The sequence below is a fragment of the Amphibalanus amphitrite genome, unplaced genomic scaffold, assembly GCF_019059575.1.
Source record: "Amphibalanus amphitrite isolate SeventyFive unplaced genomic scaffold, NRLGWU_Aamphi_draft 000183F_arrow, whole genome shotgun sequence".
Classification (NCBI taxonomy): Eukaryota; Metazoa; Arthropoda; class Thecostraca; order Balanomorpha; family Balanidae; genus Amphibalanus; species Amphibalanus amphitrite.
This window is the reverse complement of record NW_024881678.1, coordinates 537,105-563,349: the sequence shown is the minus strand read 5'-3', so window position 1 is coordinate 563,349 and position 26,245 is coordinate 537,105. Positions and strand designations below refer to the sequence as shown.

Below are 26,245 nucleotides of genomic sequence, written 5' to 3'. Positions count from 1 at the left end.
TGTGTCGATCTGTATTGCTGAGACAGGTAACAGCACCCTCCCCGTCCAGTCACAAACTCAATCCTGCGTTGCAGCGTCCAGAGGTCCTGTTTCGAAACTAACTATTCGAAATGTATTCCTCACGGAAATTTATGTGACAATCTGCAATAAAAAATAAACGTTTGAAACTTCCTAGACTGACGTATTGTGAAGTTGCAACGTCGTGTATATCTATCAACGTGAGGCCGGCACAGCTTGAAGTTGCAGTCTCGTGCATATCCATCAATGTAAGGTCGGTGCAGCGTACAACCGGGAAAACATGGCACCGCCCGGACCGGCTGCGGTGCAGTGCCGCGTCGCAGGCCGGGCTGAACGTGAAACGGGGACGGCTCCGGCACAAACAAAGCAAGGTGGACCGGGGCGGACAACACAGCACGGCGGACAAAACAGCGCGGTCCGCAGGGACCCCGGCTTCAGGCGGGCGAGACCCCGCCAGCATTAGGTGATACCCGATAGATGCACATTGGCCCAGACTGTCTTACAACTGTTGACTTGAGACTCTACATGCGTTCATTGAACATCAAAAGCTAAACAATGTTCGCGTTCGAAAACACGGGTCAGTCACCGTCAATATCAGCTGTGGCGATCGGTCCCCGGCTACACGACCGAGCCGCTCCGGGCTACCAATAAACCCTGGCCGCTCACGATTCTCCGCGAACCCGCTAGGAATCGGGCCAATTTTACGAGCAACACGCAAACAGGCAAGCAAAAATGTGAGCTCCGTAAGTGCGGCCAATTCAGAGCCAAAACAAGGTAACCTCATGTCTGCAACTCCCTTAACACGAGGACTATCGTGAGCGTGACAATGGGGTTCTCGATCCATACAGCTTGTTCCCTTGTGACCGCTCAAGTTTCCTGCCATGTTCCAGCGATGAATGGTTCGATGGTTGAGTGCAAACCGCTGACCGGAATGGGAAATCGAAGCACGTATACCTTCTGCGCATATCGCAGTTTCACGGGACATCAGCTATTCTATTTCTGCTTATACCAATGCGAGTTGGCATTCAGTAGTACATCGATGCTGGGCAAACATTTATTGAATTGTCATGCAAAACAGTTCGCACCGTCTTCTCGCAGTCGACGCCCTACGGAAAATTGACAGATACGTGGGAGGACTTGGCATGAGGATTGAACGCGCGCAGCTGGGTGGAACGCATGTCTTGCAGTTCTCGCAAATGCCAACAATCGCAATGGAATATGCATGCTGAAGAATGAACACAATACCGAGCAAGCATTTCGTACAGCTGCATGACTTTTCCTGATAATGTTTGGTCTTTGAGCGAGTCAAGGACCGGGACCTACATAGCAATTCCATAGGTCCGTTTCACCACTGTGCAGTCGGTGCTGCCTTTGAGAGCTTCGCCCCACCCACGTGCTCCTCAGCCGTCCGTGCCGGGTACCGCGGCCATTCTGGCCCCCGGCCGGCACCCCACGGCAGCGGCGCTCCAGGCAGGATACGGGGGCCGGCCACCGGACGTCGGGGCGCTATCTCTGCGCCTCCGCGGTCCGCCGACCTGGCGCCGCGGTCAGCAGTACAGCCGGTCGGTGTCCGTATCGCATATCCGGAGTGACCCCACCACTGCACCCCGGCGTCCTGTCCGTGGCCGGAGCTTGGAGCTGGAGCTGGCCCCACGCCGTGCTATCTTGCACAAGACGGAGCGCAGCATCGCCCGAGTCAGACTGATGAGTAGACTGCAGACCAGTGTCTCACAGTGGTTCCTTTTCAACTGGCACTGTTCAATACAGCAATGGACACGGAGCGGACTTCTGGCATGTGATGCACAGGCGTTTCGCTTCTCTTCAATTCGTCATATAGGCTTAAGTCCTAACAGATAAGATGAAATACTGCGCAACGTTAAAGCCGAGTGTGCATTTTAATGTCCAATACGTATGATTCGAAAGCTGCGTTTCAACGCCCATTGCCGAATAATCCAATAAAATTCCGCCAGTTGAGATGACTGATCCGACAGTTGGGGTCAGTGGCCGGGGGTGAGCGGCGAGCGGCGCAGAAGGGTGTAGTACACGGCGCAGCAGCGTCCCGCCCAGCCGAGCCTCTCGTCCGCTCTCCTCCGGCGCCTTCTGCCGGCCTCTGCAGCGATCCGCATGACCTCGACCCGATCGGACGGCGGTGCAGCGCCGACGCCGACTCCTGCGCACCCCAGCCGCACCAAATTTATCCGGCCATAAATTGCAATTAAATGAGAGTGCCGGCGGCGCGGCTGACGTGCGGTGAGCCGGGCCGGGTCAGCGGAGCGGGCAGCCGCCGCCGCCAGCCGCGGCTGAGCCGGCCGCGCGCGGAGGCGGAAACCGTCCGCCTCACACACGGCCGACACCTGCCCGGCCGGCGCGGCCGGCGCGGGACTCGGCCGCGCCGCGGACGGCCAGTCATCCTCCGCCCACTGAGTACACACACCGGGCTGCGAGTGGTTACCCACTCGGCCTCCCCTGCAGACCGAGCGAGTGCCTCTAGAACGGCGCACTCAGCAGACAGCCAGCTACCGGCGTCCGGCTGACGGAAGCACGATCAACAGGTCCGAACGTCTGCTCGTCTGGTCAGACAACTCACAACTCGTGCCAACACATTCACACTTACAACAAAAGCCGCCATTCATTCATTGAATCATTCCAGAAACTGGGTCTAATTTGGCCGGTGCAACTCACCCATGACAATAGGACTACGCTTGCACGAAATTCATACATTTGCGAGTCTCATTAGCAAATAAGAATACCGTCTGACGGCTGGTGAGCGCTCACGCTCCAGCTGTGGCCAGTGGTGCTGGGAATGCCAGTCCGCGCAGCTCTGGCGCTGCCGTCGGAGACGACAGCCGCTGCCCACCCGCTCGGCCAGTCAGCCGGCCGGCCGGCCCGATCAATGCCTGTGGCCGCGGCCATGGCCTGCCCCGGTCCCGGGTGTCGGTCGGTCGCCGGGCGCCTGTATTGACCGCCGTCGGGCGGGGTCGCGTCGGACCCCATGCCGGTACTGAGGACGGGCCCGCTCTGCCAAGAAGCGGGGGCAGCCCGACAGGACACCGGTGTGTGCACCGTGCACGTTTCGCCGGGTGCACTGTGCCCTGCCTCCCTCCACCGGCCGGTCCAGTCACTGACTAACAATGCAGGCACGCCGGCCTCCATGGACGCCATTCCCTCTGTTATTATACGCGATTAACTCTGTGAAAAGGTGATTTAATGAAACTGTGCAGGCGACTATCACTGGAATTTATGGTTACTGCACGTACGAGGCGTATGAAAATAAATTCTACCGGGTCCGGATTCCCGTCAGAGAGTTTCGAGGAACACTAATAAACTGATGGTCGGAGAGCCGGGTAAGTGGCGTCGGCCGGCTGATTTACCGGTGCTCAGCGCTGCATCGGGCCGCGATTGGGGTCGGTGGCTGACCGGAGGGTCGGCCCCACCCGCCGCTGCCGAGACGGTGGCGGTGACCGGCCCGCACCCCGCCGCCAGCACACCCGCCGCCTCATGACTGGCAATGTACCGCCACTTCAGGAGCCACGGCCGCATGACGCATCGAAAACAACGCGCCACACGAAGGCACATCCAGAATTCGACCAAAACATGGCGACCCAAGGAAATCATACTGGTAGAATTCCGACCAAACCAACTGTCGGTGCAGCAGAGGTGAACCTTGGTGATTCACCATGGCTTAAGGCGAGGATCGAATACCAGCCAGCGGCGTCGTCTGTCGCTCATTAACCCTTCCATGCAGCTTGCTGGTACGGGGAGGGGGTAGCTGATTACCGAAGACCCCGCCAGCGCAGAGGCGCATATGGCGACTGAAAACCCTACCGGTGCCGAGGGACAGGTGATTGCCAGCGGCCACCTGACTTGTCGACCCGCCCAAGCAAATACAGATCAGTTACACAGGCTTAACATGTTATTGTACTAACCTCGGTCATGCAGCGCTATAGATTAGATAAATAATCCGATAAAATGTTTCCTTGTTAAAAATGGAGTGAAAGTTTCCTACCTTTCCGAACAAAATGTCTCATGACAATAAAACCCGTTCCGTATTATTCCCTCCAACCACAAATAAGCTCCTTCAAGTAACAGTCCGCCGCTGCGGTTTTGAGCACCAGACATTTCATGTCCTCTGGCACGAAATTTCGAACAACCCTAGCTATTGATGCTCAACAGCCACGCGCGCGGTGGGAGTGGGGTCGCTCGGACTCGCGGCCAAGGGCGTGCACCGCCGCCGTGGCCCGTGTGGTACGGGATCCGACCCGGCACCACCACCGGCGCACACTGGTCGGAAACGCTCCAGCGAGAGGCCAGCGGCCTTTCCGCAAAAGTTTTTTGCTTGTTATTCCACAACTAGTGAAGCAAACTTCATAAAACTTTGCATACCTTCTCTGTCATATGTAAGCTATCATTTGGATGTCAAGCACTAAATATATGACGTAAATCTGTTAAGTTATGACGTCATAATTGAGTATAATACAGGATCTAGCACCACTTTAAGTCAACAAGGGAAATTGGGAGCTGCTATTCGGGCACCGGGAATGGTTTCATGCACTCCTTGCAAGGTCCAGTGCTTGACTTTAGCATTGTTGACTTTGCGTGACGTCATTTATGACGTCACTAAGGCCATGTAGGTTTTTCGTCAATAACTCCTGATCAGATGGAGCTAGAGAGTCGGGAAAGCCACCATTGGACTCAGGAAGACCTGCCGAATCGAATGATATGCGATATGACCTCCTTCAACCATTTTCGTGACCTGAGGGGCTCCGACCTGACCTTGACCCGAGGTTAACACCTTAACCCTCGCCGGCACAGAGTGGGGGGTTGATGCAGCCCCCCTAAGGTTTTTCGCGGATAACTCGCGTAAAAAGCGGCCGATCGCGACGAAACTTTCAGTACCCTCGCATTGATCAATTTTACACTACCCTGAAAATTTCATGACCCTGAACCCAATGACCTTTGACCTGTGACCTATTTTCCGTGACCATGTTTGGCCGAAATCGCGATTCGGCGTATGTCGGCTCGCATTAGCCGCGCGTTTGCAAGCTTTTCGTGGTTTCAACCGTTCAAACATGTGATTTGATGTTGCTCCCATACCTTACATTACATTAGGATGGGTGTCAAGGTCACCTGAAGGTCAGCAGGTCAGGTCATTGACCTTTGGTGACCTCGGGTGACCTCGGTTCGCTTTTTCGAGTTTTACATGTTTCAAGGCTAGTTTTTGGAGCTGAATTCTAATTTAGCAACCATTTGAACATTTACGAAGTAGTTTTGGCGCCTTCGTAACATGTTACGAAGCTGTCAGAGGCGGTTGACACGTATTACGAATACCCGTCACAACCCCTACCGGTTGACCTGACCTGACCTGACCCGACCTGGTTTAAATGCTTAAAGACATCATCTCTGATCAAAACTAATACGATATTCGTGATCAGCACCCCGGAAAACCACATAGCAGCCACAATTTACGACTTTCTAACAGGTCCCGATTTTCCCGGTTTTCGGGTCATTGACCTGACCTGGAAGGTCACCCGATGATCTAGGACCTTAAATTGGGCATCATCGGCTTCCTCTCGTAACGGGCAATACGCTCGTTTTTTCCGCGAGGCTCTAGCTCGATCAGGGGCCAAACGCGAGGGAGGGTCGTACCAACCCCCCCCCCCCCCCTTGTGCCGTCGAAGGACGCAAAATGGCCTGTGCCGGCGAGAGTTAAGTTGACTTCACACGAACACCAAGTACAGCATTCAACGCGCCTGAGCTAGACAAACACGATTATGCCAAAATCGCGGCAGTGCGACCATTTTGGCAAAGTAATTAACCTAAAACCGAGCCCGTGCCTTGTGGCACTTACCTGACCTAAGAGGTCACTGGCTGACCTAAGACCTTAAAATCGGGTAGTACCTACTTTTTGAGTCTTATAACGGCACACAAGCTTTTTTTTCCGCGAGGCTCTAGCTCAATTAGAGGCGAAACGGCGAGGGAGTTGTACCAACCCTCCCCGGTCAATGTACTAGGTGCGTTCAATAAGTAAGTTCCGGAGAGCAATTACATCAAATTCACGCGGTCTACGCACGTGATTTTTTTCAGGGATTAAAATTCAGACCTTTATGTCGAAGTGACCGCATTTTCAGGTTCTTATTCCATTTCTGTCACGATATGGAGCAGATCAAATAACACCATTTTTTTAGACTGCTTTAGAAATGGCATCGGCCACCCGAGAGGATCAACGTTCAGTGATACGATTCCTAGCTATCCAGAGCTAGCCGGCGGCTAACATCCACGCCAACTTCGTGAATGTGTACGGGAGCCATGCTCTTAGTGATTCCGCAGTTCGGAAGTGGAAGAGAAAGTTTGGGGAGGGGAGGGAGAGTGTACGCGACCTGGCACGTGCAGGCAGGCTGAGGACGATGGTCACAGCCACTAACGTCGCCAAAGTGGAGGAGATGGTGATGGCCAACAGAAAGATTACTGTCCAGGCGATAACAGAAAGCCTAAACCAGTTGGGGGAGGTTTGGTCAATGGTTGTCATTTTTAGCACATGCCATTTTTGGCAACCATGTGCTAAAAATGACAACGCTATCAGCTATTTTTAGCAACGATGAAGCCGATTTCACTCCTCAGCGAGGAAATCACGATTTTGGAAATACAAGCACTGATTTTGGAAAAGAAGTGCTGCCACCTGGTGCAAGAAGAAGAAACCAGCTTTAATATGGCCGTTGTTTGTATGGTAGTCCAACGTTGAAGTATACCCTTTTTTGTGGCCCGAAGTTGGAACTTTAAATTGAAGCATCCGAAAATGATCGATATTGATCGAAATCATGATGTTGATGAAAAAAATAATATGTTAAGTTGAGAGAGGAGGCCATTTTATCCAGATGCGGTGGTTTACTTCTTGAAATTATTTTTGCTTACGACGACTGCCATGTAATGAGGGATAATTAGCAGCCGTCATTAGCAAAAATAATTTCAAGAAGTAAACTACTGCATCTGGATAAAATGGCCTCCTCTCTCAACTTAAAATATTATTTTTTTCATCAACATCATGTTTTCGATCAATATCGATCATTTTCGGATGCTTCAATTTTAAGTTCCAACTTCAGGCCACAAAACAAACTACCATACAAATAACAGGCATATTAAAGCTGGATTCTTCGTCTTGCACCAGGTGGCAGCACTTCTTTTCCAAAATCAGTGTTTATCTTTCCAAAATCTTCATTTCCTCGCTGAGGAGTGAAATCGGCCTCATCGTTGTCAAAAATAGCAGAATCGTTGTCATTTTTAGCACGTGTGACAAAAATAGCACGTGCTAAAAATGACAACGATTGACCAAACCTCCCCCGACTGAAACATAAGCCTACGCCAGGATCATTAGAGACTATCTCCTGCCAGTAATCGCCAGTTGCCGCCCCGAGAAGGCCCGTGGTCGGTTCATCCTCCACCAGGATTGCGCGCCTCCTCACCGTGCCCTCGTGGCGAGGGATGCCATGCAGGCAGAGGGCATCGAGGTGCTCTAACACCATCCCTACTCTTCAGACGTTGCACGCAGTGACTATTGGCTGTTCGCAGACATGAAGAAAAATCTCCGGGGCCGGAGGTTCGGCTCGCGGTCTGCACTCGGGTCTGCTATTTACCAGTATGGCGAAAAGACCTTCACTCAAAGCTTCCGTGCGGCCATCCGGGACCTGGCCAAGCGATGGGAACGATGCGTTCGCCTGCAGGGCGAGTTCGTCGAGCTGTGAGCCATGTTTGGTTGAGATGTGCCAAAAAATAAACGAGTCATATTAAAACGGAACTTACTTATTGAACATACTGGTAGAAAACCAATCGGTCCGGCCAGGGACCGATTGGTACCGGAATTGTGATCTAATGTAAAAAGACGGCCCAAGGTAACCCGACGTCAGTGACAGGTGTCCTATATTTGCAGCGTCTTATATTCACGAAGGTTTCAATTTCCACTTTCTTCAGCCGAGTGATGGTTGTCAATAGCAAGGCTCTCTAAATGCAAGCCGTAATCGCCACGCATTATGTGGAAGGCTTTTGATGTCAATACATACATAAATGCATACATAAAACGCGCTTTTCACAAAATTCATAAACTCAAGCACATCTGTTTTTAATGACCAGTCAACTACGCATGGATGCGTGCAGGCCACACAGGTCAGCGTAAGCCGGGCGCGGCGGTCGAGCCGAAACTGGGGCGGGGCGGGTGGTAGTTGGGTAGGAAGAGCGGCTCCTGCAAATTTTGCGCAAATATGCGCAGTTAGCTTTTATGTTGCCCTGGTGTAAATTTAAATCCTACTTCATCTCACAAAAAATCAGAGTGGAACTAGATGGGACTACCTGTTGTTTCCTTACCTAAACTTTGCAGTTATATTCCAGAATCACTGTAGGAGAGCCTTCATAAAAAAGCTATAGTACATCTTAGTTAGGGAAAAAGTATACCAAAAATTTTGCACTGACCAATCGGCAACTTCATAACGAACATTTTGATGCATAATATGTGGGATTTCAATTTGCTGTCTATCAGCAATAATACTCTGAATATCCGGCTCAAGAAATCTCTTGCTCCGCGTCAGTTTCCGAGTTCTGGGATACCCCATCTTCGGGGGCTGATTACAGCTATTTTTGGTCACCCGGATTAGTTTTTTTGGCCTAAGTATAATAATTTGATCAATTTCAAATCGATCTATATAAAAAATAATCCGAAACTCCGGAATCGCCCGTGGCCTCTCGTGAGGGCGTTTCCGACCAGTGTGCGGCGGCTCGGGTGGCTCATGACACCCGTTCGGAGGCGGCGCCGCGCCGGGCGGAAGGCCTTGAGCGCAGGGGTCGACGGCAGCGCGGCCGGCTCCGGTCGGTGGTCGGATTAGGGAGCTTACGAAGCCCGTCCACCAACCGCGGCACCGCGGCCGTCCCAACAGGTCACCCTCGGCTCGGCCAGGGGCGCCGCGCGACGCTTCCTTCCGCTGACATTGGAGTGACCCACACAAGATGACGAAATGCACCCAGACAGAAGGAGAAAATGCACGAAAATGTCCGTTATGCGTTTTGCAGGTTTTGTCGGACGGAAGCAGCGCGAGATGCACGAGTTAGTTTTGTTGAGAAACACATTTTATGGGAATTTGGTTAGGTGAGATCGAGTTTAGATGCGAAACGTCATATAAAAAAACACAGATACGCTAGAGTTTTCAACTAACTAAATCAAACAGATTTAACATTATAGAGACATCTGTTATCCATTTCCTCCGAATAGTCATACCCCGGGATAAGTTCACACTTGCGTGCATGTTTTACAACAAACAGAATCAAATAAGTACCTGGATAAAAGGAATAATCTGCAGCGATATTATCATGGAAATGGAAAATGGTGGGTGGCCGAATGGTGCGTGAAAGTTCAAAGTTCAAGCCCACTTAAGCGTGAAAAGGATACTAACGGTTTCTGTTTCTCAGACATGTAAGGTAAGCCCTCGATGATTTGCCTCTCGTGCTGCCTCGAGCATCGGCAAAGGACAGAGCAAAAACCATGGTTCCCAGCTGAAAAAAAAGGTGCATCATACTAATACATCAAAGGTGCATCATACTAATACAGACAATATACGGTTCATTGTACATTGAATGTCAAATATTGCATCAGGATTTGGTGCTGCGGTCTGCCTGCATGTCTAAATTGCAATGACTCGATGGCTGTAAGTCATTCGTACCAGTCATCCACAGGCACAAGTCCAAAATAGAAACTCTTCGGTCCTATAAACTTCCAACAGCGAGGTTCTTCGAGTCCCAGTGACCTCTCACCATACGTCTTAATAAGAATGCAAAGTTTATATGCGCAGGAAGTTCAGCAGGGACTTCTGAATACACAATTATATGAAGTACCTACTTCTTCGACATGTCCTTTGAGCATCACCATACTCACACGTCAAACTTACAAGCACAATGACGTTAGTCAAATTGCTTATACCGAGCCAAAGCGCAGAAGTGCAGGGACCCGGTATTTCAGCTGAAGCACGGGTGCCCGCACGGGGGCGGGGGCAGCCCCATTTCACTTGACACCAGCCTGTGCAATGTCGGAATGCGCCAATGGACATCAACAGCGCCGAGCAAACACATAACGTCCCAGCCATCTCAGCTCCAACTGTTTGGATAACACGGCGCCTGTCTGCAGGACAGGCGCTGAGGCCCGCATTCCGTGTCTCACGACATGAAGATGGCGTCGGCGGCGACGACGACTCCGACCGCAGAGCCAGCGGTCAGAAAACGGTCGCTGCCGCGTCCTGCCGGGTCGCGCCCAAGGCCGGCCGGCGGGGTTCGACGATCGCCCGCTGTCACCACCGACAGCCGGTCACCGCAAACGGAGACACGGAAGCGACGGGACTTCAGCACGGCAGGATTAGTGTCCGGTGGTGGAAGGGGGCGACGGCTCTGCGGCGAGCTGCAGCCACGGCTCCGTGCAGAGCCGTCGGTCCGGCCGCCGCCGCACTGGCCGCGAGCAGAGCAGACCATACACGCGTCCGAGGGTTCACCAGCCCGACCGTGGGGCTTCTCCGAACGGGAGAGAGCTCCGGGGTCAGTGGCTGCCGGCGCGAGGCCCCCCAGATCCTGGCGTGAGCACTGATTCACCGATCGACCGCCGCGCTGACCGCACCGTCTGAGGTGGGCCAGATCGCGGCCCGTGTCACTCCCAATCATGGTCAGACCCACCGCGGCCCGCTCCGCTGACACGGTATCCCTGACAGCACGCGTCTCTCCAGATGTGACCGACACCGCCGGCGCGCAGCGGGCAGCTGCGGGCGGCTCCGGGCCACCCAATGCGACAATCATACTTAGAGATGACTGCGATGATTATGGAGATGGAGTTCCGTATGCTTCACAATGCGAATCATTGAGCCATTGAGTATCATAGCTTCTCCCTTTTTCGTTCAAATATTCACATCCTGCCAGTAATCTCCAAATTGATGTCTGACAATACCGTGCATTTAAATGCGGCACGAGCTGTCAATCTTGACGTAAATTTAGGCGGATGTCTAACGGCATATCCACGAGTTAGTCGAAACACAACGCCCAATATGGGACCATGAACGTCAACTATTTTATAAAACAATCACATGAAGGAAGAATGATGACTCCACAAACTCGTGTCTTCCAAATATACGATCCTGAATTTCTCAATTACCATGCGATGGCTAATATCAATGGATTGGCTGGCGGACGTGAGCATATGTTTCCAGTGAATGTTTCGACATACAGATTGAGTCGATAGCAGACTCGTTCTCTGTGTGACAGTTCCTTGAATGCCAGGGAATAGTGATGAGGTTATCATTCGATGCCGACGCGTTCAACGCGTCTGTACTGATGTTAACATTGGCAGCCAATGCGAGTGCCAGAGCGCCCAGCATTCTGAGGAGCCAAGTCGATTCACGCAGCGGGGGTCGGCTGAGACCTCGGCGCCGCCGGCCGCCGGGCCCGGGGAGCGCGGTCGTGCCCGCTCCCAGATGGCCGTCCTCTCCATACGGATGGTGCTGGGGAGCGCGTGACCGGCCCCCAGATAGGATCGGCCACAGCGTCCTGGCGCCGGCCGCGCCGACCAACGGGCCGGCTCGCGTGAGCGCCAGATCGCACCAATTTCACGAGCGGCTTCGTGTGAACAGCGCCAAACGCTGCGAGTAGGCATGCTTCCCCGCACGGGAGTTTTTAAAAAATGTGTGCCTCCGCCCTCTCACACTTGGCTGAAGCGAGTAGCTATGTTTTTCCTCCAGATTTCGATCAGAGTTCAGTAACCTATTATCCCATATTTTGGAGTTCCGCTGGGGTAGCAACACCCATAGCTGGTCACCTATAATCCCACATTGATCTAAGCTTACATCATCCAATACCGCAAAATCCGCATAACCAATGAGCGCATAAATAAAGCATGCGTACATTCACAAGCAAACGAGTACAAGAGAAGAATAAATCCACCATAAATCACGAGTTTCTTTATCTCGCGCTGGCTGCCCAGGTATATCGTTTGCTGTTGGTGTACCGGCGGCGCCGGTGAGCGGCTGCTGCGCGGTGGTGGTGGCGAGTGGGCGGCGTCGGTCCGTATTGACCCGCGCCTGCCTGCCGCCGCGCACCGCCGCCTGACACCGAGAGAGCCCGGCCGGCGGCCATGCGCGCCGGCGGCCCAGCCCGCCGCCCCGCCGCGCCGGATGCCCCATTCACCGGGCAGGACACAGACGTTCGTTAGCTCCAACCACAGGAGCACAGGAATGCTCATCATTGGATGGTTCCTTGATATTTTCGGATATTTCTGTCCTTTGATGTGGGCGTATTGTTGAAGTAGTCTTATGTTATTTCGAAATATCTTAATTTAATAGATTAACAAAACTACGAGCTTTTGTTGACGAGCGAGGGCGGGGAAAATGCTCAGAACAGTTGGAGCATGATCAATAACCGAGCCCTGCCTCTGAGAAATTCAGGACGAGCGTCTAAACCAATTTGCAAAACATCCTGTTCGGGGCGTAAGAACATTTTGTTTCTTCCCAGGAAGCATCGGCGTCTAGTTCCGGCAATTCCGTCTTGCCACCTAACAGGACCCTGTGCCGTTTCTGTCGCGAAGTAGGCAACATTAGCGTCTGTTAGGCGGACGAGGGCAGAACTGTCCTGGCAATGACAGTACCATCCTGATGAAGCACACAGCCAGCGAAGCCGACAGAGCGGCTGACGGTACTTACTGCCCATGCCGTTCAAGTCGTCTCCCATACAGCTGAGAGCAGCGCTCCTTGTGAAGCCACTGAGCAGCAGCAGCGCCGACAGGAGCCACGGGCAGGCCGGTGGTCGCCACCGACCGGGCGCCGCCATCGCCAGTCTCATCTCTGCCGGAGAGAGACGAACAGAGTCACTCACAGAGAGTCAGTCAAGGGGAGATATAGACGCGAGGAGTCCGTCAACGGGAAGAGAGACACAAGGTGCCAGCCAGAGAAAGATGACAGGAGACACAAGGAGTCAGTCCTAATCCGGGAGATCCAGAGTTGGTCGGGATCCGAGGAATATATGGAGGAAGTCGAGGTCGAAAGGACAAACGGGTAAGATAAGAGTTCGGGGAGTACACGGAGTCGATTGTTATGGGTCTGGTGGATACTCGGGATAAGCCGGTTCCAAGGAGGGAACACAGACAGACACACACAACACCCCAGTGCCCGGTGACAGTCACACGCACCGGTCAGTCCAGGGGTCTACAGCGGAGCGCTCTCCGGCCGGTACCGGGTAGATCTGGCGTACGACGGCCCCACCACGGGACGTGGCGCCTCCGTCGGGACGGCCCGCCTCGCCACTGCCCTGCCGGCGCCGATGGCACCGCCTTTAACGTGGTCCCAGACATGTCCACAGGGCGCTTGGTACAACCATAATAAACGGGCTGTCATCTGTTGCATTGTAGCGAGAGAGCAATCCCAGGCGAAGGTGACGGTGAAAAATATTTGCATCCAAATTGATGGTACCCATTTCGGCACTTAGCCGTGCTGGGGATGGGATGTTTTGACCCCCTTACAACGAACATGTTCTGTGAACAGCTCAAACAAGGTAGTTCCTGGTAAAGCACAACCACCACCGTACGACTGGTCTGGACAGTGTCACAATGTACCTTTAGGCAACATACAGATCACACTCATGGAATGCATCAGGCCTAAATTGCCAGCAAGCAAAGATCCTGCATGCCAGTAACCTGAGTTCCATATCATAGCCTCAGTATGAGCAGCACCGCAGGAAACAGCTGCAGCAGCCTCTGCATGGCGCCAACAATTGAATAAACTGAAAAACTTCAAGGTCTAGTCATCTAATGTCTACGCAGTGAAGACATCGCCGAAAGATGGGCCAAATGCCCTTGATTCAGCCCTCTCAGGGTATGCTGCTTGTCTGCAGATCGATAATAGTTCGTCGGTCAATATGCTTGTTGAAGGGATTTGTGAACACCACCGTTTTTCTATTTGATGATGCAATACGAAAAAGGAGTAAGAAACGCAGAGGACATTTCGGCCGGCCTACCAACAATTCACTACACGGTTCAGACACACCTGTCTGTTCAAGACGCAGGACCATAAGTACATTTATATGCATCAGCGTGGCGATCAAGCCTTGACAGCAGAGGCGCTCAAACGATGCATCGATATTAAATGCAAAAATCGGCACCGAGTCGTGGCCCGGCAAGGAGGCACACCATGAATGTTTGCATTACAATCAACTGATATATAGATCAGTGTATAATTCGGAGCAGAAATTCCATGGTAACAGGGATTTGAAGAATCTCGCCATGGAATGTGGAAACCTTGACATACCTATGCACATTGCACATGTTTTATGCACATATGTGCATTTCGCAAAGCGTTAAAAAAACACCCTAGGCGTTGAAGACTTTGCGATGTGCACGAAAAAGTTCATCCACGCTGGTTGCTGATATCTGCAGGTAAAGCAGTGATCAACAAACGCCCAAGGGAATATGAAACCACAGAACCTGTGGATAACACATAAGTCTGCATCGGGATCGGAACTGGATGCTAGAGTACTCACGCAAATTGAACAGTAATCCTAGAGCTGTAGAGTCGAACTTTAGATCAACGACGACGGTAGAGATATTCGGATAGAACCTAAAGAAAATAGTTACTCGCTATTTGTTTACAACTAACGACATAAAGTCGAAGAGCAAGCAACGCAGGTGCGAGCCAAGCAAGGTATCATTGACACGCTTACGCTAATGCGCACAAAAGTAGTTTGTTCACCAAAGACGCAGGGTTGAACATAAGAAAGAAGATGTCAATAGTAGAAAACAAGGGACTTGTTGCGAATCTCCGGGTTAAAAAATGGCGTATTTCCCGCACTCCGTTTCCACAGAAGAGATCAGGAGGTAGGACGGTATGTCGCTCCTCCGAGGAGTATTGCTGCTGCGGGCGCACCTGCGAGAGCGTTATCGAAACTCCTCTGCAAGATTGCACAGAGCCCCTGGGATATCAGAGGGGCGCCTGGCCTCTGTCGCTGATCCCTCCGCCCAGTGACCCTGATTCACCGCTAATACGCAAAATGCGTCTCACAGCCTCGACATTCACTGTAAGCACACAAGAGAAACGGAGAACAACGTTATTCCAGCAAGCAGCGCAGTACTCTGATAAACGAAATCAAATTCAAGTTCACAACAGGAGACACCGCTGACTCACCTTTTCCCTGTCTCAGTCTTTGTCGGAGGTTTCGATGCCAATTCAATGAGCAGAGTATCTGGATTATTCAATGAGTCTCTAGCACACGCTGTAGTTCGATAGGTCAGAGTACAGAGCGCGGCGCATAGCGTTGCTAGAACCCAGAGACCACCTCACTATCACACCTCACGGCACACCCGTCGCGCCGCTCGCTCGGACGGCGACTGGCCACCGACGGAGCCGTCTGCCAGTCGGCGTCACGTGACCTGCACTGGGACGTCCCCGCTGTGACGTCACGCCGGGCCCAGCAGCCGCACCCCGGCCGGCCGAGTCGAGCGGCGACATACCGCACTTATCTGCATGACCCGACCACCCGGCGTACTGTGCACTTCTCTGTGACACGACCACCGTCCTCTGAATTCGCCGGAGGATTCGGACTCTTCTGGACGCTACCTGTTGCTTACTTTGATCTCATCTCCAAATGGTCTCTAAAAATATATTTCGGTTAGGTGTAGGTTTTGATATTCCATAGATCGGTAACATGAATCTATGGTGTATCAATTCAGAGCACAGCTGCTCCTACGTTCTGTCTAGTTTATTTGCTATCTATTCGACTGGGAATATGGTACAACATTACCACATAGCAAAGGAGTTGAAGATATAGTTTTTCGGTAGCATGAAGAGGAGAAAACATCAAAATCCAATCCCATTGCAACGAATGGCAGAAACCCAAAAAAGAACCAAAACATCAAAATCAAATGTCATTGCAACGAATGGCAGAAATCTACAAACAATCAGGCACAGAAACATTACTTCGTGAAAAGATGAACAGAAGCTGGCTGAACTGAGATCCACGGCTGCCCAGAGTTCCCGACGGAATTCACCGTCGTATCCCGCGTGAAGCGGTCTGCTCAAAATCCCAAATATTGTATGTATTTTTCAGGAAAAGTGAAAACCCAGATGCTCCTGCTGGGCTAGAGGCTAGCGACCGTGGTACCCATGTTGTTTCAATATACTTTGGTACCGGTCACCACGACAGGTGGAAGTAACAACCTAACAATCGACAGGCGTGTTAGTCTGGCATCAGTGTTCCGGGGCCGATCATGAGAGTCAAGCAATTGGTAAATCTGCTGCATGTGGAGCTGCGTACTTACCAATGCTCCAAAGGCTTTTCGCCCGACCCGTCTCGGGGACCCAGATGCTGCTGGTGGTTCAGGAATGGAGTAAGTCCCTTGAGATGGGAGACCCATCATCCAGTCAAGGTAATCAGCCTCGACATGGAGGAAACTTAGATCACTCTCCCAACGTCAGAAAGCTTCTCAAATATCGTCCTGATCAGAATGTTAGTCAAGAAGGTCGCATTTGAGAGCATCGAGGGAAACATCCTGAGATGAACGGAGTCTTTTTATTGGATTAAAAGCAAAGCGTCCTAGGCGGTGACTCCAGACCAGGACGAATGGACTGAGATACCCAATGGTCGTAACACACGTAAGTAAGGATCGGTCTTCGCAGGGCTTCGTCTAACGTGTAAATTGGGGGGGAGCAAACCCCCGCAGTCACCGGCCGGGGGCAAAATTGTCACCACTGGGGGGCCGGCAAAAGCGAAAAGGCAAACGAATTTTACTGCGAGTTGTCAGTGCACATAACAAAATACGTAAACGAAACATGGATGCAATGTGAGCACATTGATATACCTGATTACCTGTGGCTGTTTTCACGTGTTTATTTTGTTAACTTGATACCAAATACGCTACATTTCGTCTTTTTAGGCGACTCAACTCCGTGTCCCGGATATTCTCCTTTATGTATAAGTCTATTGTTTCTGTCATTGGGGCGACAATCAGTTGTTTCTACCTATCGTCATCCTCACTACGCGACGTCCAACTTCAGGCTGGACGGTCACCGGTGTGCGGCGAGAGTAGCTAATTGTAATGAAGCAGATTCCCATTCTGGGTGATCGTAAGCGCCTAGCTTGGTGGTCTGTCTCTGGAGACGGGAACGTATAGGAACGTTAACTGACAACTGGATTATCTTAAGAAGTCGGCATGGGGTCTCGGAGGGCATATGTTAGTCACTTAGGGTTCCACCGACCTAAATTGCACTACTACACTGGCCTCTGATTGTCTCAGAGTTATAGTCTCTAACGGCCCTAAGTTTGTGTCTGAGATCCACGGCGATTACGGAGAATCTACCTGAGAGCCATTAGTCTCAAAGTTGCCACACGGGCATTATCCTGGTTTGAGATGGCCCTACGTGGAAAAAAATTGCGGTCTTCACTCATATCTAACCCTCGTCCCTCAAAGCCTGGTATGGATTATCAATGACAAGTGTGGGCTACCAGAGACTGACGTGGGTCCAGAGGCTGGCATTGGCCCTGGAGCTCGGCACCGGACGATCAGAAGTCGGCGGGGCCCCATCAGAAACCGATGTGGTCCGAAAAAAGAAATATGCGTGCGGGCCCACAGGAGCCACCCGTCAGCCGGCGAAGGCCCACTGGGACACACCTACGTGGGACCTCAGATACCAGTGTAGGGATGTCGGAGAATGGCGCAGGGTTTTATAGGGTCCTTATAAGCCGGCATAGGCTCTCAGAGGTCGGCGTGGTGCCTAAAAAGGTCAGTGTGGCTCTTCTCCGTCAGAAACCTAGGTGGGGCTCTCAAGGCTGGTATGAGCCCTCAGCTATATCAGTTGGCCAAGAGACTGCAGGGCTGAGTTGGAGACCACAGAGATCAGAGGGGGCTTCTCAACTTTGTGAGTAAGCGCCAGCACTGTGCATGTACCTTGTACCGCAAAACCATTTCAGGGCCCACTTTTGCCTTGACTCATGCATCTACAAAAAAGACAGTAGATATACTTGCATGGTAAAGAAAGGACAGCTTTGCTGCTTTGCCGCTGGTTCTCGAATTCGCTGGTAGTAAATGGCTAAGATAAGGTTGATGTCCGGGTCATTCGAGGGTGTCAATTGTCGATTTTGCTAATTATTCTCAGAAAGTATTTGATTTGAAATATTCTAACTCTACCTGGCACGAACCAGAGAAGCGCACACCTACAAATAAGTGATAGCTCCCTCATAGCCATAATGGGAGCAGGATTCTTATAGATAAACGGAAGTAAGCCGTTAAATTTGAACTCCGATTGACGGTTACGCATTCATGAGAGGCTGAAATTGAATAAATAACACTTAAAAGAAAAGGTGTAGCAGTCCCGGGTTAAAAAACTACAGCTCTTCCATTGTACAATCATTACTGTCTGGTGTGGCTGGGGCAATAAGAATTGTGAGGGGGTTAAAAACTAATGTAAAACATAGATCAGAAGGCCTACTATTTTTCTTTTTAAGTTTCAAAAAAGAGTTAATGGTTTCAGGGCTGTGATGAAAAATAAGTGGCGTAAATCCGGTGAAAAAAAAAACAGGATTTGGGGGTACCCTATGTTTGGCTTCTTGAGTCTTAGCCCCCCCCCAGTGATTTCGAGGCCCTGGGTGACGCTGGGTCTTCGTCACACTCTTCTTTGCACCTCGGCGACCTCGACCAATTTGATCATGAAATCCTTCACTTGCCGATTGAGATAAGGATAGTACTAAGATAATCGCCCCTCAACCACAAACATTACCACACTATTTCATTGTACATCTAACAAAAATTAATAAAATGGCAAGATAATTCATAACAATAACACAGATCAATATAATAACACAGATGAGATCCAAAAATTAACTTACCCGACTAATGCATCTCATCACACAGACAGCATGATCTGATCCACTTCAAACTAAAAGACTAAATGGACTAAATAATCAAAGCCCACTAGTCCAAGGCTACACTAGTCTAAACTTCAGACGTCGTGAAGTCTAAAATCTATCAAATAAGTCAATTTACGGCCACTTTTCATCCCTCACTTCGTTGTAAATTTGGTCAATTTTCCAATAAACAACAATTTCATTTGTGCTTCATTTGTGGCGTGTTGCGCAGCTTTAGGCTCCCAAAACCTAATAAAGGTGCACTAAATCATTTATTTACCGATGCAAGCATAGGAATGATGCAAGTTTGATGATTTGGATGGCAATTTTTTATCAATATATTTTAAAAAGTAAACAAACAAAACTTAAAAATGCAGTCATTAAGACCAGCTTTTTAGTATGTCGACTAAGATAAGCTGGCAATGCTGCACGACGAGAGTCGAAAACAAAAACAACCGTCTTGTAGACTACTGCCATCTAGTGCCAGTTGTTCAATCCGATACTGCAATGTCATTTTACAATCAGTAAACAAAAAAAAACGTTTATCCTCAAAAGAATTATTTAATTAATTGAATGAGGAGCTGATTACAAATACAAAGGGTTATTTCATGACAGGCAATGTGATAAGAATTATAATATATCTGATATGGCAACGCTGTCGGGTCTTTTCGGTGTAAACTTCCGCCTGATCAAGAAGTCCTGAGTATTTATCAGGATGGCGGATTTAAAAGGAGAGGTATTTACGTTTATTTTATTAGTTTTGGTTGCACATCATCAGTTAATATCTCAGCACTGTTTTTCATAGCGTCAAACACTGGCGGATCCAGAAAAACAATCTTGGACGCTGCGGGGGCATATCCCCAAAAAAGTTTCTCCAAAGTTAAAAAAGTCATCGGATTTCGGTTCCTCACACATTGCTGCGCAGTTTAAAACAAACGTTTCCTTATAAAAGTTGTTTAGTTTTGTTCTATTCTTCAAAAACTGCAAATTTTGGCTGATTTTGGGTGCTGCGCCGGGCCCCCCCCCCCCCCCCCCCCCCCAGGATCTGCCAGTGGCCAAAGGGGATACATTGACAGATAAAACTCAATTTGTGTTCACTACTGGACTAGCTATCTGTAAAACAAATTTTGTGTTAAATCAATGTTCAACCATTATTTTGTTCTACTACTTGCTGTTGTGTACCATAGTTATTTACTGTTACTTGATTTTGACGTTTCTGCCCTGTTAATATGGCTCTGGTTGGTGCAAAATGAATGTTATTAGTTAATTGAGTTTCTTATGTTGGCACATATTTTGTTATTTTAGGTAAAAATTCAGAATGCATGTGGTGTCTCAGTTACAGCATTACCCTGTTGACATCCCAGAAAGCAATTAAGTTGGTAGGTATTGGTAAAGCTGGGGTCACCTTTGCCGCTAACTGGTAAATGTGTAGATGAAGTTAGAGTAAAAAAAAAACATCTAACCTGACCTAACCTTACCTACTAACCTACAACCTACCAACCTACACACCTAAAACCTACCAACCTACAACCTAGCCTACCTACCTACTGCAGACAGTGATGCCAGCTTTACTGATACCATTAAGTTGATATCTGGCTAGGGGTACATTTTCTTGTAACCCATTAAAATGTGCATTAGTTGGTGCGCCCCTAACCTCCAACAAACAAACAAAATGTGCATTATTCCAAAAGCACACAGGTAGAAAACATTCAACTAACTCAACACAAATGCCTGGGCCTGCTTTCCCAATGCAGTAATGATTCCCTGCCACCTTTTAAGTCTGGGAACCACTGTGATGCTATAGTATTGGAACAAGCTATTAAGCAGGTAGAAATACCTTTAACAATATGGTTTCTTTCCAGGCTCGTGATGCTGGTAACCAGTCAGTGCAGGTGTTTGGCCGCAAGGTGAGCTTGTGCTTCAGATTCATGCTGAATTTGACTGCTAACTGCTATGCGCTTAAAGGCTACTGTGTTAGAAATCAGTTACAACATTTCATTTGATGCATTGTGATGCAATGCTTGGCATTTTCTGTGTAGTTCAAAGTAATGTTTTGTGATTATAAGATCATTCAAAATATGCTGAATAGTGAATACTAATGTTGCTATGCCCTCTGAGTGAATTGAATGTAGATTATGCTAATGGTACCTATGTTTATGCCTAGTCTTAGCAGAGTTAGGGCAAGTTTCATCTTAGTAAACAGGATAGATTGTAATATTGAATGAGGTTGATGACTACTATGAAGGACAAACATGCTTATATTGAAAAGGCTACGTTGGCATATAAAGCAATCCACATCATGGCTCCTGTGCCTTTTGTTTCACCTGAATGTTCATGTCAAAGAAGTGATCATGTATTTGTACCATTTGTTTCGCTTAACATTTATCTAACAATATTGTCCATTAGGCCTATTAATGCCCTCCCACCCTCTCTTCTCTACCCCAGTGGGGCTTTCTGCCTCCCTGAGCAGTGAGCCAATCATCATGGTGTGGGGTCAGGCTCCTGCCTCAATGGTGCGTGCTGTATGACTATTTGCAGCTCCTGCTGGGATGGTCTGCAGTGAGTGGCAGTGTTTGTATATTCATGAGTCATGTTTTAGAACATATGAAGTCAATCAGTGGGTCAAACATAAAAATGTCTGAAAAGTATTTTGCAGAGGAAACAAAAAGAGAAGCTTGCAAGCACTAAAACACTCAGCACCTCAGGATCATAACCTAGGGTCTGCACAAACAAGAGACAAAATCAAATCTAGATGTAATAACTAGTTATCTGAAAGTTATTGCCAAGCAATGCTTAACACCTGGTGAATTGCGAGCTGCTGAGTCAGAGTTGGTCAGAATCGATGTTGCATAGATTAGGATCATACTCGTCAAAGTATTTGCCATGCAAGGCCTTGAAATGCCCAAAGGGTTGTTGCATGCATTATAACCAGTATAGCGCCTTTTGGGGCGACTAACGGAGCGAGCGAGAGGGTGGGCCATGCACGTGCGAAATTGCGAGCTGGTACCTCCACTGACTTGTGCACGGCACTCTACTAACCGGTCTCTAGCGATGTGCCAAATTTGAGGACAATCGGCCCAGCCGTTCTCGAGATCTGGAAGCGGCGCCCTGCACGTGCGCACGTGCAAAATGGGTCCCAACTGACTTGTGCACAGCACCCTACTAACTACTCCGTAACCGTGTACCAAATTTGAGCGCAATCGGTCCAACCGTTCTCGAGGTCTGGAAACGACCCCTGCACGTGCGCACGTGCAGCAGCTTCCCAACTCTGGCACATGGATATGCATTGCCTAGTGGGTGCCTAGTTGCCTACCTACATGCCAACTTTCAGCGCAATCGGCCCAGTAGTTACCGAGATATTGCAAGTTGCAACTATTACAAAAGTGACACCTCTTCGTTTTGCACGTGGCACGTGCATAAGGGGTCACCCACATGCATCGGGAATCGTCCAAAACTTGGTAGAAGGAATGAAGCTACCCTACAAAAATTACCGCATGTAAATCGGTCAAGTGGTTGCTGAGATATAAGCGTCGCAGAATCGTGACCACGGCCGGCCGGCCGCTCATACTCAGAAATTTCCGTTATTCTACGTAAGACTCCGCTCGCTTCGCTCGCTCCGTAAAAACATCACTGACATGAACTTCACCATCATCACGTGAACTCGATGAGAGATGTCTGGAGTCTGGAGTCGGAACCCGGAGCAGGTACAGTTGGAGTCGCCGATAATCAACCGTCTCCGCAGCCCTATTAAATGCTAAATTCTGAAATGTCTCTAGCTTCAGTTTTGTGGAAGCTTCTCTACATCTCTAAGGAAGGAATGGTTTATGAATTACTTCGTTTGTTTCGTATTTTCTCATGTGATGTTTCTATTTCAGAAAACCGCCACGGCTGTGGCCCACTGCAAGCGCGGTCGCGGCATGATCAAGGTGAACGGCCGGCCGCTGGAGCTCGTCCAGCCCCGCTCGCTCTACTACAAACTGCACGAGCCCATCCTGCTGCTGGGCAAGGAGCGCTTCGCCGGCGTCGACATGCGCGTGCGCGTGAAGGGTGGCGGTTCCATCACCCAGGTGTATGCCATCAGACAGGCCATCTCCAAGGCGCTCGTGGCCTACTACCAGAAATGTAAGTGGCTTCACTGCTATGGCACTTCAGGGGCATTAGGGAGGTTCATTTGACATGCAGGCTTGTTTTCATTTACGATCTGACGTGGTTAATTGATTAGTCTGTCTGGAAATGGCCAGGGCAGTGAGCGCTTCGCCGGCGTCAACATGCGCGTGAAGAGTAGCGGTTCCTATTACGCTGAATCGCCCCTGCCCTATCCTAAAAAAACGTGATGTTGTGCTTAGGTTGATAAGCATTAATTGACCAAGGTAAGCTGTTTTCGTTATTACGAGCAAAGGCGAAGCGAGTCTTTTCAGTGTGACGGACAAATTTTTGCGATCGTGCATCCGTTTCACAAATGTTCTGCTCTGTTGGATAGCTACATCCCACCTGCCCCAGCATTGACTCCTACACGTAATGTGTCAACTCAGGGGTGTCCAAATTGTTCCACTAATAGAAAATGAAACTCCTTTATGGGTAATGCGCTGGAGCTCTCCTTGGGCAGCTCGGTGGGCAGTCGTGGGGCCGCGGACACCCATCAGAAAATGTTTTTCCATGGTTCACTACTGGGGTGCCACTGCACGTGCGCACGTTCAGGTGCAGCTTCTATGTCTCAAAAGCGGCTCGACCGATTGCACTCAATTTTTGTACACCGATGAAGGCCGGTTAGAAGTGTCTGGCAGTGTCTCAGAACCTACGTGCGTGCAGGGCCGCTTCTACATTTCGGCGAGACCAATGCGCTACAGGTGCGCTGTTTGGAACCGGCTAGGTTGTGACCTGCCTAAATCGGTTTTATTCTTATGTGCAGGGCTCATGACTGTTGCGTTCCCTTGTTCATCCCTCACAACTCGTTCTGCTGCTAATTTAAACGACCCTATCCTCGTCTTGAAACCTCTGGTCCAGTTCATTTTGGTTTTGCTCGGAACATTTTGCGGCACGCAGTTGGTCCCTTTGTTTTAAAAGTTTGACAAGCATTTACACTAATTGTGTCATATGACTGCTAACTGGCTGACTGACTGGCGACTAACCTACGCTTAAGGTGGAGGTCAGCTGTTGCTATATGTGACGGAAAGTTTAAAGTAAATATCGCCTCATTACTGATATCTCGTAGGTGAGCCCTATGGCGCTTAGAAGTCGCCCCGAAAGACGTCCTACTGGTTGCTACCAGGTTGAACTTGGACAGGGACACTGTAAGCTTGTTTCAGCCGATGGCGTTTAGTTTCATGATGATATTTTGAAACATTAGTTGATATTGAGCAAATATGTGAGGAAGGAAATATCGGGAGGAAAACATAGACTTGGCATACCCCTCCCCAATCGCTTGCTTACCTAAATCAAGTAGGGGAGAGTGGGGCAAAGCGGCCACCCGGGGCAAAGCGGCCACCCATCGTTTTAGCCCTTCATAGCTGGCGTCAGTTCCAATTTATGGTTTCCAATTATACTTCTCTTCACGGTCGTTCGAATGAGCCAGACCGGGGTTTCAGGCCCATCACCATTGTTCTGTGAAACACAGAAAAGCATTTCTTGCCAGGTTACCAACTATGTTTACAATTTTTAAATGTTATGTTATTTCATAACCGTTTGGAATTTTTATAAGCGTTCTTGTCCATGCATTGCATTGTTATCGTACATGTATTCTACCAATTTTAATGTTTTTTACCCCACTAATAGCTAAGCTGGAATATTTTTGTCTCGGACGGTATACGCGGGGCAAAGTGGCCGGGGCAAAGTGGCCACCCCCCAATTGGCCATAAGTTGTTTCCATCTGGATAAAAAACATTATTTATATTCAAATGTGTCGTCATGCATTCATCTTGGCCACTTTTCAGTTGCATGAGTTACCAAATAATGCCATTAAATGTTTTTTCATGAAAATCCTTTCTTTGTTTACCTACAGGTGGGATGCTAACAAAGCAAACATCCATCCTCGCTTAAACCTTGTCACCATCAAATACCCTAGTCGTACATGAGGCAAATATTTTGTTTCTCATATTGGGACTTGAGAAGACGCCGGTGGCCGCTTTGCCCCAGGGTATGGGGCAAAGTGGCCAATATGCATAGGTTTAAAGTTTTGTCAATATCTTCCATATGTGAACGCCTTTGGAAATAAAACGCAGTTGAAATGAAAGGCAACTTAATAGGGATCACATTGGTATAGAAAGAATCTTTCCAAGTTTAAAAATCAAGCATTGGCACCGTGAGAAGCGTTAGGGTGGCCGCTTTGCCCCACTCTCCCCTAGCTATCGAGGGATTTTTTACATCGAGCGTACGATACCCTCGCCCTTGCGTGCCCTTGGTTGATGAGTGTAGCAGGAACCGAGCTGGGGGGGGGGGGGGGGGGCGCTCTTCCCCGACCCACCCCTAAGCACTTCTTTGGTGTGGTGCTGGTCACTGGCACGATTTGCGTTGCAGACGGAATTGAACAACCACAAGTTGACGAGCAGCACGGGTGTTCGCTGCGACATTGTTAAAAGCCGATTGCAAATTCACCTAAGGTTGTTCGGATCACTCGCGGGACAAATTCTGATATACCATGCATTTGAATTGTTTAGGATGCTTCGACGCCATCCTTGATGGCTTTTCAAATCTGGTGCATTTGGTCAGTGGGTTATCGGCACATCTCTTTGTTGTGATGTCAGACTGCATATGGTGCACCATATGGAGTCTGAAAACTTTGAATGACCACGTTCTCATGGTCGTCCAACTTGGCCGTTTTCGCCGTATCCGTGTTAATTTCATCAGTGACGCCCCGGCTCACGTTTTATTGGGGTGATGTTGCTCTCCCCCCCCCCTCTCCAGTCCAGTGTCTGTCCACTGACGCTGCCCCGTAAACCCCAATCACCACCTCGACTGACCGGCCTGGTTATGTTTTTGGCAGATGTTGACGAGGCGTCCAAGAAGGAGATCAAGGACATCCTGATCCAGTACGACCGTTCCCTGCTCGTGGCCGATCCTCGCCGCTGCGAGTCCAAGAAGTTCGGCGGTCCCGGACCCCGTGCCCGCTACCAGAAGTCGTACCGTTAACTCTGCACCGTGTCGCGTCTTGTGTCCGGTCAATACAGGATTCGAGGCCGAGACAGCTGTGTGAGTGAGGGACAGGGTTCTGGATATCAAGCTATGGACAGTTGCTGCACAATGAGCACTAGCGTGGATGACGCCTTTGAGACAGCGGAACGAAGGCAATCCGTTTTAGGTGCCGAAATGCGCATTTATTGTGCTGGCCTTTCGTCGT

At 49.7% G+C, this 26,245-nt stretch overlaps 2 protein-coding genes across 4 annotated transcripts in view; one reads left to right on the top strand and one right to left on the bottom strand.

The window, feature by feature from the left end:
* LOC122384199 (cytokine receptor-like) overlaps positions 1–19,096 on the bottom strand; it is a 39,509-nt gene extending 20,413 nt beyond the window's left edge. Inside the window, exons 1-2 of one of the 3 annotated variants that reach the window (XM_043371310.1) lie at positions 18,895–19,096; positions 12,726–12,866 (exon numbers count right to left, since the gene is read on the bottom strand). In XM_043371310.1, the coding sequence (XP_043227245.1) occupies positions 12,726–12,864 (139 nt within the window). In that variant the 5' untranslated portion in view covers positions 12,865–12,866; positions 18,895–19,096. Of the gene's footprint in view, positions 1–12,725; positions 12,867–13,210; positions 13,331–15,197; positions 15,410–18,894 lie in introns of those variants that run through there. The other 2 variants (XM_043371307.1, XM_043371308.1) reach the window with 2 other exon arrangements.
* A 448-nt stretch (positions 19,097–19,544) lies between these two features.
* LOC122384214 (40S ribosomal protein S16) lies at positions 19,545–26,088 on the top strand. The gene is made up of 4 exons (XM_043371333.1): positions 19,545–19,648; positions 20,775–20,819; positions 22,788–23,034; positions 25,892–26,088. Exons 1-4 carry the CDS (start codon positions 19,628–19,630, stop codon positions 26,035–26,037), a joined length of 459 nt encoding a protein of 152 aa, XP_043227268.1. The 5' UTR covers positions 19,545–19,627; the 3' UTR covers positions 26,038–26,088.
* The last annotated feature ends 157 nt before the right edge of the window (positions 26,089–26,245 follow it).